General features: G+C 34.0%; 1 protein-coding gene across 2 annotated transcripts in view; it reads left to right on the forward strand.

The window, feature by feature from the left end:
• Positions 1-276: 276 nt before the first annotated feature.
• The window catches only part of LOC132756248 (uncharacterized), a 32,003-nt gene continuing 14,756 nt past the window's right edge, over positions 277-17,523 (forward strand). The window contains exons 1-9 of one of the 2 annotated variants that reach the window (XM_060747267.1): positions 277-947; positions 1,480-1,630; positions 3,425-5,386; positions 6,949-7,290; positions 9,261-9,325; positions 10,930-11,172; positions 11,498-11,719; positions 15,238-15,265; positions 15,581-16,519. In XM_060747267.1, coding sequence (XP_060603250.1) covers positions 432-947; positions 1,480-1,630; positions 3,425-5,386; positions 6,949-7,290; positions 9,261-9,325; positions 10,930-11,172; positions 11,498-11,719; positions 15,238-15,265; positions 15,581-16,519 — 4,468 coding nt within the window. In that variant the 5' untranslated portion in view covers positions 277-431. Of the gene's footprint in view, positions 948-1,473; positions 1,631-3,424; positions 5,387-6,948; positions 7,291-9,260; positions 9,326-10,929; positions 11,173-11,497; positions 11,720-15,237; positions 15,266-15,580; positions 16,520-17,523 lie in introns of both variants that reach the window. The other variant, XM_060747266.1, reaches the window with a different exon arrangement.

Raw genomic sequence — 17,523 nt, forward strand, 5'->3', positions numbered from 1 at the left:
GGGCTACAAACTTAGCAATGCACTGGCTTAGTCACCTCAGATTTGGCAGGGTGGTTGTCCTTGAGTTCTAAATGGCCACTGTTGATTCTGACAAAGTGGTATGCGGGGGTATTCACGCCATGATAGTGGCAGTTCTAGTTTTGTTTTGCTCACATTTTCTATTATTTATCTGTACTGGTGAATCCTGTGTAATTTTTTAACTTCATTATAATGAAAAAGTCACTTTTGTTTAACTAATCCCCTATTTCCTCAACATAAATATAACCTTAGCAACTGTGACAGTTATCTGCATATATCACATTTGCCTATTTACATGTGATTTGGTTGCATACTTTATATTTAATTAGATTATACCTAAACCATTTCTTTTCACAGGTGAAACAACAAAGTGAACATGATTGATGTTGATTTTGGACAGTTTAAACTAAAGCATGATGGATAGGTCATTTAAGGAAAATACTGCACAGGGACAAGTTCATGATTCACAGGCACAAGTTCATGATGAAAATGTTCAAGCTCATGATGTAAGAGGACAAGTAAATGATGAAAACGGAAAAGTTCAAAGCATACATGGACATGATGAAAGGAGACAGGGTCGTGATGCTCAAGGACAAGCTTATGATGAAGGGGGACAAGTTTGTAATGAACAGGGACAAGTTCATTATGAAGGGGGACAAGTTTGTGATGCACAGGGACAAGTTTATTATGAAAGGGGACAAGTTCAAAGTGCTCGGGGACATGATGAAAAGAGACAAGTTCGTGCTGAAAGGAGACAAGTGCGTGATGCACAGGGACAAGTTCATGATGAAAAGGGACAAGTTCATGGCACACAGGTACAAGCTCATGGTGAACAGGCACAAGTTCATGATGCCCACTACAACAAAAAGCAAGTTAAAAGTCAATCAGATAAGAAAGATAAAGTAGATGAGAAGCAGAATGTAGATATGGTATGTTATATACTGTGTATTCGTAAACTATAACAATATTCATCATTTACATACAAGGTTAATATCTATGATATGAAAGTGTTTCACTAAATAAAGAGCCTTATTTAGCCTCCCCAGAAATAATTGTCTATGCAATTTAAATTTAATTCTTGAATTAATTTCCTTTGATATAACATTACTACAGAAATGTAAGAAAACAATATTCTTGATGGCAAAAAATTGCTTTGTTCAATTCTTAAGATTATGGCTATTGCAGTCTTTAGGTGTATTTTATTCATAAATAACAAGTAAATGTACTATACTGTTAGAACAGATGACAAAGCACAAATTTTCAGCTCTACTTTACTTGTCAAATTATTGTTATCAAATAATTTATTTTCTTTTATAATGGACAGATTTTATTGTTATAGGGGCAAAACTACACTTATGAAAGACCAACCTATTGAATGATTTAAGTATGCCCTTGTTCTGTTATTTATTTATTGTTTTATTGCTGTATTATATGATTTTTGATATTTACGTTCAGTTAAAGCTGTCAGTGTCACATATGGGAGACAAATCTCACGGTCATGAGTCAGATGTGTCACAGATAGCAGTCATTGATAGAACAAGAGTACAGCAGACAACAAAGAAGGATGACTCTTATGATGCACCAATACTACTTCCACCTGAAGACATCAGTGGTAAAACATCATACTAATAATACCCCCCACCCCAATGAAAGTTGTTATTATACCTCCCCACACAATGACAGTTGCTGCCCGTCAATCTGTTTTCTGGCCATCTCTCTGTGCTTCTTTTCTTTAACTGCTCAACCATTTTTAATGAACCTTTACAGAAATAATTGTGTAATTCTTAAGGACTTTGATCTTGACTGAAAAATGACCTTTACTTTAAAGGTTAATTGGTTAAAATATTACTTAAATTGGTTATTATTGGCTATAACTTTGTCAATAGATGTATTTAACCATACTTTAACACAACACTCTTTTAAACAATAACTTTGAGTAGTAAAGCTGAACTTCACTTTCACCTAAATTGACCTTGACCCAAAATTATTGAATTTTGCTCAATATCCTTTCGACCGCCATCCGCTATACCCGTAGGACGGCCAAAGCGTAAGAAAACGTATCGAATTTTTACATTTCTGAAAGCCAGTCTTATATTACGACAGACGTCCATAGCGTAGTTAAACGTATCAAAAATATACCTTTCTAGAATCCGTAGCGTAAATCAGCGTAAAATTTGAATTTTGTTTCACGCAACCCTGTATTAACCTCGTTTTCGTACATTCTATTTTTTTTAATGTGTTTATGAAAATCGAAATATTACAAAGCCATACCGTATAACACTGTTAATATTACGTTCAAACAGTCTCACAATCCTTGTTTTCTGAATAATGTATTTAAAACAAGTTCTGAACGTTTTAAAACGGTAAATTTTATGTTATTTACCTATATAGCATTTTGTTGTTCACGACTTGCCTGCGTCCTTTCATACCACGGCCATTAGAATACCATGTTGAGTAAAACGTCCACAACGTTTTAAAACGTAATTATTGAAAATCAATGAAAATCAATTTTTCTCAGGAAGGGTGATTGATATTATGCTTTTCAATGTGAATTGTGTAAGTTCAACTAATTTTTGTTTCAAATAAGAGAACTGCTTACAGAAACTCTGTTTGGTGTATGAATAAATGCATTTTAAAATACTATACCATTTAGAAGATTTTCTTCAATTAATTTGGATATCGATTTGATTACCACATTAATTAAAAAGTGTACAGTATATCTAAACATTTACTGTATCTGTCAATAAAGGGCACTATACAATTAATATATTTGGTGTTTTTATTTGAACAACATTAAACAGAATGAAATAAATGAAAGGTAAACTTCAAGCATTTAGTCATTTAAAACTAAATTTTGGTGGCCTTCCTACGACAAACAGTAGTGGCTTTCAGGAAGCCAAAATTTTATACTGGTTTATTATGTTATAGCCTTCTTATGACTATAGCGCCCGGCTTTTGAGAAGTCGATTTTTCGGTACGTTTTATTAGGCTGTGGCCCCCGAAAGGATATGGCCATATTTTTGTTATTTATAGATGGATTTGATTAATACTTACAAAACAAGACTTGGCATTAAATGCACAAGTATGACTGTAATCTTTAAATGACCTTGACCCTTAAGGTCAAATTGTTGAATTTTTCTAAAATTCGCTATAATTAAGCTATTAATGGATGGATTTTGAGTAATACTTTAACAAAACAACACTAAGCGTATTTAAACTCCCATATCAAGCAAATCATGTTTGACTTTGACCTTTAAACGACTTTGACCTGTAAGGTCAAATTATTGAACATTTCTTAAATTTGCTATTATAACTTTGATTTTATTGGATGTTCTGCATATATTCTTTGTCATTATTTATTTTATTAATGGAAGGATTTGATAGATACTTGAACAATCTTTTAAAGGTATTTCAGTAAGGATATCAATGTGGTTTCAAGATAGTGACAAACAGAAAAAGGTGATTGCTTTTGATGTGCCTTGTACTATAATGCAGTATATGAAATGGCAGTTTATTCTCAATTTACCTCCTTGGCTTGAGCAATTAAACATTCTCCTAAAGAGAAAAAAGATTCCAGGTACAGTTACTTCGGATTGTGTTGTCCAGGTTCAAATGAAAGTTGATAATGAAAAAGTTTTACAAGACTTAGGTACTTCTGTCTTTAATCATGCGATGGATGAACTTGGAAAAAGCCTGTGTGTAAGAGAAATGGTTACAGCATGTAACCAATTTGACATGTGCATGCAACAATTAAGGCAAGAGAAAGTAGGTATTCATGCTGAAGTTTTAAAAGACAAATTATATATTGTATATAGGACATGTGATCAGAAGTCAGTTTTAGAATCTTTAAAAGACGTAAGACTTGCAGGAGATAAAAAAATAAAAGAAACAATTGAGACATCTCTAGTTTGTATTAAATTGGCGCACATGATGGAGCTTGAGAAAACTTTAAAGTTGCTTTGTAGTTCCACCGAACTAAAAATTGTGTTTGAGACATGCCCAGATAAGTTTAAAGTTATCTTTACTGGACCTGAGAGAGCTGTGAATTTAGCAAAGCAAGAATTTAATCGGATTAGCCAACATATTGTGTCAGAAAGATGTACACTTCATATAATAGCAAGGTCTGCCATACCAGAGCTTGAAGTTGATAAGGTCCTTGATGAACATCTTTCAAAGGTAAATATAAAATGTGTAACATTACAAAAGACAGACGATATTTATATATATGCATTGGAAAAAAACAGCTTAAAAAGGGCATCAGATGAAATAGCAAGACTGATTATAGAAAAGACATGTATAATCAAAGGTGACCTTAAACATCAAAAGGATTTACTTGTTGCACAAGTTAAACAAACATGGCCTGGATTAGTAGTCCTGCACATAGAAGAGAGTGGCCATCTTTATATTGTTGGTGTGAAGGATTGTGTTGAAAAAGCAAGTCAGTGGGTGTCTGAACTGCAGAAAGGCAAACAAACATTAGAAGAATTCTTAAGCATGCAAAGTGCTGAGAAAGTTGATAAAGAGCATGATGACGTTGGTCCCAAGAGGAGGCAGGAAAAGCAAGAAGAACTGTTTAAAGTTAAGGATGATCAGGCAGCATTGTATAACAATTTAGACAAGGCAAATAAGGAGACTGAAAACAAGCTTGAAGGAAAAGGAGCTGAATTAGAAAAGACTTCTCTTCCTGATATGAAATATGCCGTTGAAGACAGTGGTGGGAAAAATGAAAAATCAATACAGAAGGATAAGAAGAAAGCCTTGACAAAAACATACCATAAAGATAGTGCACAGCATGTTTTGCATGACATCAAGAGTATTGCTGTAAAAGAAAGTCAGAAAACAAAGGAACATGAAGATATGAAAGAAAAACACATACAGGGTCATACACGTTGTTCTAATAAAGATATCATTGATGATTCAAAGCCGAAACTTACAAAACAGGAAGAAAAGAAAGTTACAATAGGGAAGACAGAGAAGAAATTTAGAAAGGAACAAAATGAAAGGAATGACCAAAAGTCAGGAGAACATCTTTTTTCATCACCAGATTTAGATACTCTAGTTATGAACATTTCTCATCCTAGTCATGTACAGTTTATGACCAAAGATGAGTGTAGATCATTTTTATCAACTTGTGCAGATGATCATAATGTTACAATACATCAGGTCATTGACTACAGGTTAGCAGATACTGTTGAGGCTGCTGAAAATGCTGTCATCACTCCAGAGGAAACAATAGAGCGCTCAGTTTTATGGAAAGTGACTAAAGTGAAGAAAATATTGCAATTGACAACAAAACAATATGATGGAAATGCAAACCCTGGGTCTCGTTTCGTTAATGTGAAGTTCAAAGAATGCAGACATGATAAAGGTATATCTGATATGTTTTACTATTTCTTGTGTGCTAAGATTCACTTTTTAGCTTGACAATTAAGTTGTCCTACTTACCCTTGTATCCTGATCAAGATTTCTGGATAAAGTTTTTCTCAGTAAATATTTTTTTACTCTTTTTAATTGCTCAATAGAAAATATTTACACTAAATTTCAAATATATTTTACTTACTTCATAAATGACAAGGTTCATAAGTATAGCACCAGAATATCTCATAGAATTTCATATCCCACTGATGTTAATACAAATTACAGCTCATAATTATTTAAGGAAACTATCCAGCTAGCTTATAGAATGAAAGAGGCTATACTCAGGTGCCCCCTAATGCCTGAAATAATGCACGGAAGGGCACCAGAAGTCTTCCTCAATCAGTAATGTTGGAAAGTCATATGACAAAGGCAAAATTTTCATTTTTTTGTTTTGAATTTTTCATTCATTATTCTGTAAGTGTCCTCAAAATGAATACACTAGGCAGTCACAGGAACAAAGCTTTTCTCCTTACCAAGAGTAAAATGGCGGTCTCCTAACTTGACTCACGTGGGTTAGGTTAGAGCATTTATATTTCATAATAGTTGTCACAGTGAACTCTGGAAACGTTAAAGAACATGACACGTGAATGACTTAGACTTGTTTCAATCATACACTATCCACAATATCTGTTATTGAGACTTCCACAGTTTGTTAAACTCACATGACTTGTTTGAAAACTATTCAGTGATTTTGTCGGCATCTAAATATTGTTCAAGATATACAAAATCCAAAATATATATAGAATTTATACAGTAATTCATGCTGAGACTTTCATAATTGTCATTTGATGGTGATTTGAGTACATAAAATGATCTTTATATTTTTTTAATTTATTTGCCTGAGTATGTGTGTATACTTTAAAAATTTGATCTTTAAAAAAATCTGCTTCACAGAAATTACAATGCCCAAGACTGTGATATTTAGCATGTAGGATCACCTTGTGGTCCTCTTCAAAACATTAATATATCATACCCTATTGAAAAATGTATAAAGTTTCATCTAACGTATTGTATTTTATGAGAACATTCAAACAATATTTGCAAATTGCCGATGACAACGTACACACTATCGTGTAAAAGTGTTGACGAAACTAAATACATTTTTAGAAAGCATCGGAAGTGCCGCGGTCGGTAGGCTATGTAGCATAATTCTAATCGGCTGGACAGAAAAATAATCACTAAAAAACTTACCTCAGCCAAGCTATTTTGGCCGTGTACGTTGACTTTTGTGGTCACATGACCAAAGTTGCTTACCCACAGTGATAAATGTTGTGTAAATCATGCCCCTGGGGTCAAAATTGGTCCTGCATCAGGGGACACTTACTTTTTATAGACTTGTGTAGGAAAATACATTTAAGCATTTTTTTGTGCAACTGCAATGCTAAGATTGTATATATTGCCTAGTAGGTCTCTAAAAAAGCTATATAAGTAATGCCCCTTGGGGTAAAAAATGGCTTATTTTTAAAGCAAAAAACATATGTTATATCAATTTTCACACAAATTTTGTTTTAGGTCCTATAATTATTTCTAATGCGGAACCAGTATCAGTGATTATACGTTTACCAGAATGGAAAGATGGCCGTGGGAATGAAGAAATTTTGACTGACTTGTTGACTCAATTTCTTTCACAAACAGAGTTTGCGGATGTCAGCCATATTGTCATGCACCTAGAAGCATGTAATGGGTGGCCAATATCTGCCTTCATCAAGTGTATTGTTTCAGAGACAGTGGAAGGCATATTTCTAAATTACATGACAAAGTTACCTCACATGGTAACCCTGATACTGAAAGAAAATGCAAAGTTTGGTGAGACTCTTCATTATATCAACAGGCGCATTCGTAAATATTTAAAAGGTTGGTTTTTTTACATTTTCACATTTTTTTGTGCCCCAACTTAAGGGGGGGGGGGGGCATTTATATTTACCCTTGTCTGTCTGTCCTTCCGTCCGTCCATCCATTCTCTTTTGTGTTGCGTGTAGCTCAAAAGTATTTGACCTAGAGTCATGAAGTTTCAGGAATGTTGATCAGCATGATTAGTTGTGCATCTAGGTATTTTTGTGTGGATTTATTTAGTATTTTTAGAGTCATTGCCCTTTACTAAGTAAAAATTTGCAATTTTCAACTTGTGTCTCACATAACTCAAAAAGTATTTGACCTAGAGTCATGAAACCTTGGAATGTTGCTCACTCTCTGAAGTTGTGCACCTGTGGTTTTGCTTGTGGATTTATTATGTTTTGTAAGAGTTATTGCCCTTGACCTAGTAAACATTTACAATTTTCAACTTGTGTCGCATGTAGCTCAAAAAGTATTTAACCTAGGGTCATGAAACTTTACAGAAATGTTCATCAGCATGTGTAGTTTTGCACCTGGATATTTTTGTGTGGATTTGTTAGTATTTTCAGAGTTATTGTCCTTGACTTAGTTAAAATATGCAATTTTCAACTTGTGTCACACGTAGCCAGAGCTTTATTCCTTCTACAGCAGGGGCCGGTATAGGGCTGCTTCCCCAAAGAAAAATTCTTCAAAATATGCAGTTTTCCCAAAAAATTGAATTTACATAAAGTTTTTTCTCCCCCTTTTGCAAATATTCTGTGTAATTTTTCGCCAAAATTTAGGACAGGGCTGCTTCCCCAAACTGTGAAATAATGCCCTGGTAGCTCAAAAAGTATTTAACATAGGGTCATGAAACTTTACAGGAATGTTGATCAGCATGTGAAGTTGCCCTTGATTAAGTGAAATTTGCAATTTTCAATTTGTGTGGTGCATAGCTCAAAATGTATTTATTCTAGAGTCATGAAACTTAAAAGGAATGTTTGTCAGCATGTGTAGTTGTGTATCTTGGGTTTTGCTTGCGGATTTATCCAGTATTTGTAGAGTTATTGCCCTTGACTTAGTAAAAACCATTTCATAATGTTGGGTTATTTGGTCCTTGAGTGCTTGAGTTAGAATCAACAAGCTTTACAGGAATAATGATCAATATCACTGAAGCTATGCACCTGGGACTTTGCATGTGTTTTTTTTTCAATTTGGTAAGAGTTATTGACCTTGACTGACAGTAGTATAAATTTGCAATTTTCAACTTGTTCGTTCATAGCTCAAAAAATATTTGACCTGTAGGTCTGAAAGATAACAAAAATGTTGGTCAGCATGTGTACTTATGCACATTGGGGTTCAATTGTGGATTAATTCAGTATTTGTAAAGTTCTTGCCCTTTACTAAGTAAAAGAGTTTTAGTTTTCAACTTGTGGCACATGTAGTCCAAAAAATATTTGATCTAGAGTTATAAGATTGACAAAATAATGGAGTGTGGGGGCACCCATGTCCTATGGACACAGTCAAGTACATAAATATTTCTGTGATTAATGGTATCAATTAATGCTTCTTCTCCTTATGTACATTTAGTGCTTTCATGATCAAATTTAAGTAAAATTGAGCAAAATTGAGGTGGTTCTACTTATGTGTCCGTTCGTGCCGGAAAAAATGCACAGAAGGGAACCTGAGGTCTTACTCAATATGTGAAGCTGGAAAGTGGCCATATGACCTATACTCTGTAGGTACGATGTAAATCCAAAAGAAAAAAAGTGAAATTGAGCAGCAAGGGTGTAATGTTCAGTCAAAGAGCATAATTGTATAATCCATACTTTTTTTGCATTAATTGTCAAGCATAAAAACTAGAATTATTTCTGGATGTTCGTTTCAAATTTCAAAATACTTGTTGATTTGTTGTTGTTTTGTATTAATAATTCAATTTAAATGCATTGAAAAAATGCATACAAACAGAAAAAATACAATTAAATTTGAGAGCATATATTATTAAATTTCAGCAGAGAGAGAAAAACAGAATAAATTGCAAGTCGTCTTAATGTCAGGAGAACTTGCCAAAACAAAGGTAAATTAGAATACTGCAGTTTTACATTTTCAACCATATTGACCATTGTTGTTCAATTGTTAATTTCAAATTGTATCATAGTTTGGGGACCTTTCTGTTGAAAATGTGTCAGAGTTAAAATCAGTACAAATCAGATAGCCTCGTGTTTCTATGCTCTTTCTATTACTTAACATTTGGGCCACCTGTTCATGCACTTGTTTACATGAAAGTTTATAAATACATGTACAAAACATATTTAATTTTAAAATGAGAACAAAAGCACTGCTGAGGTGGGAAAATAAATGTCCAAACAATGTTTTTGGTTTATTTTTTCAGAGCATTAGTTTTGCCAATCAAAAGTAATTGTTTATTTGGGGAAGAGACCCATTCACAGAACTTCTCAAAAAATGTTTTATTCTAATAACCCTCTTAAAACTAACTAAAAAACCCAAAGGGTGATATACATCAGTCTATACTACCCTCACCCCAAAGGAGGGCCAACTTTTACCTCAGGGGTATTGTTAGTATAACTTTTGGAAAAAACTACAAATTGATGGAGCATGCCAAATATCAAAGTGCCGGGCTTTTATAGCTTAGGAGTAAATATTTGACTTCATAAACTAAGTGACAAGGGTCATAATTTATGTAACTTTTATGGAGGTTAACGAAGCAATGCTACATGCCAAATAACCAAGCTCTAGGCATTTTTGTTTCACAAAAAATAAAACTCCAGTGTGGTTTCCTATATATAAGACTATATTAAGTAAGTGACCACCGTACGGAGGAAGGGGGTATTTCCTGAGAGGAATGCTTTGTGTAAGTTTTGTGGAAGTCCACAAGATCTTGCTTAAGGCAACTATGGCATTTAGTTTCATAGAGTCTTTCCTATTTAAGTCTAAATCAATCAAGTAATCGTGGGTGGTAGCCAGTTTGGACACGAGGAGCCAAATTAATATCAGTTTTGTAGAGATCCACAAGGTAATGCTACAAGATAAATCTCTAATATGTGGGCATTGTAGTTTTAGACTTCAGATTTAAAAGTATTTTACTATATAAAGTATTAATAAATCAAGTGACTCCTGGGGGTGGGGGTAAACTTGATCTTAGATAGCATAAACCTGCATTCCCACATTGGTTCAAAAGGTATAGAGCCAATGAATTTGATTCAGTGTGACTTTAACCTAAAGTCTGCACGTCTTTTTATCATGATTTATTTTTCTGCCAAATAGTGTCAGTACCCTTCAATCACTTCAAAAGAATCAGAGCATATACAAAATTGCCAAGATGAAGAGATGTCGGATCAAGTAGGGATAAAGGGCCATTTCAATTGTTATTTTCTTTTGTTATTAGAAGGCCATGGCCCCTTATTCTATTGTTCTCTTTTGTTCTGTTTACGGTAAGATGGCACTCTATCCCTATTCGGTAGTGCTGACAAATGACCAAGTGCATAACAATATTATGCCAACATGATTTTTGGCATATAAAGATAAATATTTTCAAAGAGTGTGGGTATGAAGAATTTAAAAAAAAGAAACTCACTACAATGTCTTCTTCCAAATATATATTCTTTTAGGACAAATAAGTAAAAGATTAGAAAATACAATTTTAATCTCTATTATTTATAGACTGATGTGATAGTTAACACCACTTCGAGAGACTTGGATTTGACAAATGGGAAAGTGTCATCAACATTACTAAAGGCTGCAGGTCAGGGTATACAGAGAGAATGTTGGGATAGATATCCAAGAGGCATATCAATATCAAAGCATGAAGTAGCTGTGACAGGTGGCCACAAATTACATTGTGAAAAAGTTTTCCACATTGCCTTAGATAGGTATATACCAAAACAGGAAATGAATACTATAGAGGTATTTTATGATAATGTTTTGTTGTTAGATAATTTACATTTATGCATAATTTACACTTTAAAATGTCTGAATCAATATTTCTATGACCATTTCTGTTCACACATTACGCTGTAGACTCTGACTGACAAAGCATTTGAATGTAGAGGCATTCGACTGTCCGAAGACACATTTCAAATAAACTTTTATTTTAAGCTAAAATTTGCTTTTAATGTTGTTATATTCACTTTTATCAGTCATGTTCAGAAATGATGAGGCTTCAACTTTTTGTTTGCATTTAGAAAAAAAATGAAATATATGTTAAAGTCTTAACACTTTAATTTTGAAGAGTATTCGTACATTGGTAACACGTTGCCTGGAGCAAGCGTCAGAAATGAAGTACAAGACGATAGCTTTCCCCGCTATCGGGACAGGTGTTTTGAGATATCCTATAGACCTTGTGGCAGCAGCTATGTTCGAGAGCGTTGAGCGTTTCAAGAGTGTTTACATGGATACATCATTGACAACAGTGTTATTTGTCATATATCCAGCAAATATAACAGTTATGGAGGTAGGTAATTTTTGATAATGTTTTCAAATTTGTAATAATGTTTTCAAATTTGTGAACAGACAGGGATTCAAAAGATTTCCTGACACTATATTTTTATCGGATTTAATCATATAAGTTAACTTTTAACCTCCCTATATTGAATGTTTTGAGAGAATGAAACCTAAGGTCTAGGTCACATTGACAAATAAGTCAACAATCAATTGGCTTTCAAACCCATTAACCTTGGCCAGTACACAACCCCTATTGATTTTTGGGTCAAGGGTGCAAAGGTCAAAGTCACATTGACCTTGTATATCAAAACAACCTTAATGTGTAGATGGCAGTAAAGGAAGGAATTTTTGCTGTGACCAAATTTAACAGAATTATGGCCTTTTGTTGATTTTTTCACTATATACTATGTAGAAATTTTGTGAATGCAACTCCTCTTAAACCGGATGGCAGATTTGGCTTAAACTTCCAGGGATGAACAACCTTAATGTGTAGATGGCAGTAAAGGAAAGAATTTTTGCTGCAACCAAATTTAACAGAATTATGGCCCTTTGTTGATTTTTTCATTATATACTATGTAGAAATTTTGTGAACGCAACTCCTCTTAAACCGGATGGCAGATTTTGCTTAAACTTCCAGGGATTAACAGTCTTAATGTGTAGATGGTAGTAAAGGAAGGAATTTTTGCTGCGACCAAATTTAACAGAATTATGGCCCTTTGTTGATTTTTAGTTTTCAACTTGTGGCACATGTACTCCAAAAAGTATTTGACCTAGAGTCATAAGATTGACAGAACAGTAGCGTGTGGGGGCATCCGTGTCCTATGGACACATTTCTAGTTTTCTGTGTGTTGCCAGATACACAAAAGCTTGTCCGGACTACTCCTCATAAACTACTGGTGCAATTTTATCCAAACTTTACAGGAATGATCAGTACCAATTCTAGTTGTGCACTGTCCGTCTGTCTGTCTGTCTTTCACAAAACTTGTCCCAACATGAAATTGGCCATCATGAGGCGACACATGTGATCACTGATCGCTCTTGTGATTTTTAGCTCGACTATTCGATAAGAATAAGTGGAGCTATTGTAGTCACCCGAGCGTCAGCGTCAACGTAAGAATAGTCGAGCGTTGCTGTCCAAACGACAGCTCTTGTTGAAATGAGGGCAGTTTCAAAGGTCAAGGTCACATTGACCTGACCTTGACTGTCAAAATGGTTGTTGACCAAATACTCGATAAATCATGGGGCCCCGCTCTCAAACTTTATTGGTGCATTTATGTCTTTGGTTGTAAACGACCCTTTCACTTTTTGGTTTGAGGTGTCAAAGGTCAAGGTAACTGTGATCTTGTATGCCAAAATATTTTCCATGTTGATAGTTCTGTTTATAGTTCATTGTTAAACTCAGGCTTTCTAAATCACCATTGAAAACTTTGTTTTTCACCATTTTACAATTTTTCATTGCCTGGCTGTATTATTCTTGTTTTTCTTATATTTAAACACCTACTTCTACATAATCAGTTTCTCTGTGACTTACATAATGGAAACTTATTCTTACTTATTAAAGTAGAATGTTGGAATGCCATTTTGACATTTCTTGTTTAAATCGGGATCAAGGTGATCATGTAAAACCTGGTACAATATATTGCAGGAAATTTTGATTATGATCAGTCAATTTGTGGTGACTAAAATATTATTGCAATTTTTCATTTAATGAAGTCCATGTTGAATGTAGTTTCTCTATATGCAGTTTCTTAATACCATGTACTTAATTGTTCTACCATTTTTTTATGCCACCGCAGCATCTGCGATGCGGGGGCATATAGCGATTCACCTGTGTGTATGTGTGTGTGTGTGTGTGTTTGTTTGTGTGTGTGTGTGTTTGTTATATAGATTATATAGTGAACTTAAAAAATCTTCTTGTGAAAAACCACTGGTCCAATTTCAAACAAACTTGGCAGGATTGATCCTTGGGAGAAGGGCTTCCAAAGTTGTTCAAAGAATTTCATTCCATGCAGAAATCTGGTTGCCATGGCAACCAAAGGAATTATAAGAGTGAATTTAAAAAATCTTCTTGTAAAGATCCAAAAGCCCTAGAGCTTAGATATTTTGCATAAGGCATTGTCTGGTAGACCTCTACCAAGATTGTTCAAATTAAAGCCCTGGGGTCAAAATCGGCCCTGTCCCGGGGGTCATTGATTTTCACTATATATACATATAGTAAAAACTTAAAATCCTTCTTGTAAAGACCAAAAAGGCCTAGAGCTTAGATATTTTGCATAAGGCATTTTCTGGTAGACTTCTACCCAAATTGTTCAAATTATATCCCTGGGGTCAAAATCAGCCCCGCCCCGGGGGTCATTGGTTTTCCTTATAATTATATATATATATAGTAAAAACTTTAAAAAAAATTCTTCTAGCAATTGACAAATGCTAGAGGTTAGATATTTTGCATGAAACATTGTGTAGTGAACTTCTAGCAAGATTGTTCAAATTATAGCCCTGGGGTGAAAATTGCCCCCGCCCCGGGGGTCTTTAATTTTCAATGTATACATATAGTAAAAAATAAAAAAATCTTATTGTCTGAAGGTACAAGGCCTAGATCTTTAATATTTGTTAAATGATATCATCTATAGGTACTCTACCAAAGTTGTTCAAATTTTGCCTCTAGTGTTAAAATTAGCCCTGCCCCATGGGCCATAGGTTTTCCTTATATGTTTATAGTAAAAACTTAAAAAAATCATCTTCTCAAAATTTACAAAGGCTAGAGTTAAGATATTTTTCATGAAACATTATGTAGTGAACCTCTAGCAATATTTTAGCCCTGGGGTCAAAATTGGCCTGGCCCTACCCCCAGGGGTCATTGATTTTCACTATGTACATATAGTAAAAATTAAAAATCTTCTTGTCTGAAGGTACAAGCCTTAGAGCTTTGATATTTGGTATAGAATATTATCTATGGGTCCTCTACTAAAGTTGTTTTAATTATGCCCCTAGTGTTAAAATTGCCCTGCCCCAGAGGCGATAGTTTTCCTTATATGTATTAAGTAAAAACTTGAAAAATCTTTTTCTCTGAATTGAAAAATCTTCTTCTCTGAATTGACAAAGGCTAGAGGTTAAATTCACTAGACTCGAGTGCATTGATATATTCCTACTCTGATCTTTTATTGAGTTAACAACAGATTTAACTACTAATCTGATATTAAGAATTAGATAGGTCAGGGATCTATGCATTATGACAATCTTCAAAATCGTACAGAAACAAAAAAAATATGTTCCTACACTACTATTTAGTGTTGTATTTAAATGCGGTGGCATAGCATTTTTCTCAAATGCAATCTTGTTTACATACAATTGCTTATTTTACCATATTTTACCTTCAATTACTTATTTTACCATATTTTTACCTGCATTTACTCAAACAATTTTCAAACAATTTCTTATTTTTACCTTATTTTACATACAATTCTTATTTTTACTGTATTTTTACCACTTATTTCAAAGTAATTGTATACTATGAACTTTTTCATTTAGATTTTCAAAAAGCATGAAGAATCACTAGGTATGTTTGTCTATAATATATTCCATTACCTTAACTGACACGCTAAATAGAGAATTGAAATGTATTCGAAAATTGATAGTAATAATAAATAAGATTAATATTCTTTTGAATAAATTTATTTTATTAAATGTATGCTTTTGAATATTCACGGTTCTGTACACATTAAAACATTGCTTTGCATACTTTTACCTTGCATTTTCTAAAGTATTGTCATAGAATATTTGTAGGATGGTAGTCTTGTGTTTTTGTTTTATTAAGTAAGAGTAACAACCTGACCAAATATGCAGAAAGTTGATGTGTTCTGCTTTATTACAGAAAAACCACTAGAAGTTGGCAGACAAAAAGAGGACATTCCTAGAGTTCAAATAAAAATATCTGGTCAGACTGAGAATGTTGAAAAAGCAAAGTCCTGTGTCTTGGAAAGATGTGATGACGAACTGTACAACCCATCAGATAAAATTCAAGTATGTTTCAAACAAGTCACATTGCAAGAGTATTTATTACTGAGGCATATGTATGAGAACCCTTCTGTTGAAATGGAGCACAAGAACGATTGCCTTGTCTTATCTGGTAAACGTAAAGAGCTGAAACGTGCAGCCGATGATGTTGAAGAATGTTTAATAAAAGTGAGAAGGTATGTTTTATGCTCAGTAAGTGTGCAAGGTTGCGATGCCAAGTCTGTGGAAGAAGAAATGAAACTTGTTAATACTAATGAGAGTTATACTTGTATATTTGACAGAATTAACTCTATTGTGTACATATATGCTCTTGAATCTAGAAAATCAAAATCAGTACAGAAAAAAATAGCACAAAAATTAGGTATTGATCTTCAGAAACCAGTGTGTTTCAGCAATGAACAGGCTGTCGCCCAAGAGGCCCAAAGACTTCATAGTGAAGTGAATACCACTTCAGAGAGAAGAAACGTACAAGCAAATGACCATGAGCATTCACAGCAACACCTAAATAAGTCTGTCATATTAAATGATGGCCAGGAAGACAAAAAGAAAACAACCCAGAGAAAGAACATTGTCAGGCAATTTTCATGGACACAGAACACCAAAAATATGAAAGTATATGAGATCAGCGGACTCTGTGTTAGAGTATATGAAGGTGATATAATCGGTGTTCCAGTTGACTGTATTGTAAATCCAGCAAACAGCAACCTTTCACATACTGGAGGACTGGCATTATCCATAGCAAATGCTGCTGGAAACAAAATGGATATTGAGTCAGTGAAAATTACTGCATCTTACGGTAAAACAACTGTTTTTCTTTCTTTTGAACTGTTCAGCATCTTACAGTACAATAATCTTTTACCTTTAAACTGTACATACTTATGAGTAGAAATTTGAATATGAACATTGTTTCGATTGTTCACCTTAAAGTTGTAAAAAATGAACTTCTTTCACAAAAAAATCATAATTTAATTTATCATATTTAAAGGATTGATTGAAAATAGTGCTTTATCATCCCCTGCCGAAAAGGCGGGGGGGGGGGATAATAGAAATAGTCTCCGTCTGTCTGTCCTTCCGTCCATCCGCCCGTCCGACATTTTTGTCCGGAGCTTATCTCAAAAAGTATTTGAGGTATCAACTTGAAACTTCATAGGTGGATAGACCTCATTGAGGAGGAGTGCAGTGCACAAGAATGATAACTCTTCCCTGCATAATTTTTTAGTAATTGCCTTTTGTTATTTTTCAAAATTAATTTTTGTCATGAGCATAACTCAAAAAGCCTTTGAGATATCAACATGAAACTTCATATGTGCATAGATCTCACTCAGGAAGTGTGCAGTGCACAAGAATGATAACTCTACCTTTCATAATTTTTGAGTTATTGCCCTTTGTTATTTTTCATACTTGATTTTTCAACTGAGTGGAGCATAACTCAAAAAGTGTTTGAGATGTCAACATGAAATGTCATTGGTGGATAGATCTTATTGAGGAGGAATGCGGTGCGCAAGAATGATAACTCTTTGCTATATAATTTTTGAGTTATTGCCCTTTGTTCTTTTTCATACTATTTTGTCAGGAGCTTATCTCAAAAAGTATTTGAGGTATCAACTTGAAACTTCATAGGTGGATAGACCTCATTGAGGAGGAGTGCAATGCACAAGAATGATAACTCTTCCCTGCATAATTTTTTAGTAATTGCCTTTTGTTATTTTTCACAATTTATTTTTGTCCAGAGCATAACTCAAAAAGCCTTTGAGATATCAACATGAAACTTCATAGGTGCATAGATTTCACTCAGGAGGT

This window comes from Ruditapes philippinarum, unplaced genomic scaffold (assembly GCF_026571515.1).
Source record: "Ruditapes philippinarum isolate M1 unplaced genomic scaffold, ASM2657151v2 ctg4119_1_1_1_1, whole genome shotgun sequence".
Classification (NCBI taxonomy): domain Eukaryota; kingdom Metazoa; phylum Mollusca; class Bivalvia; order Venerida; family Veneridae; genus Ruditapes; species Ruditapes philippinarum.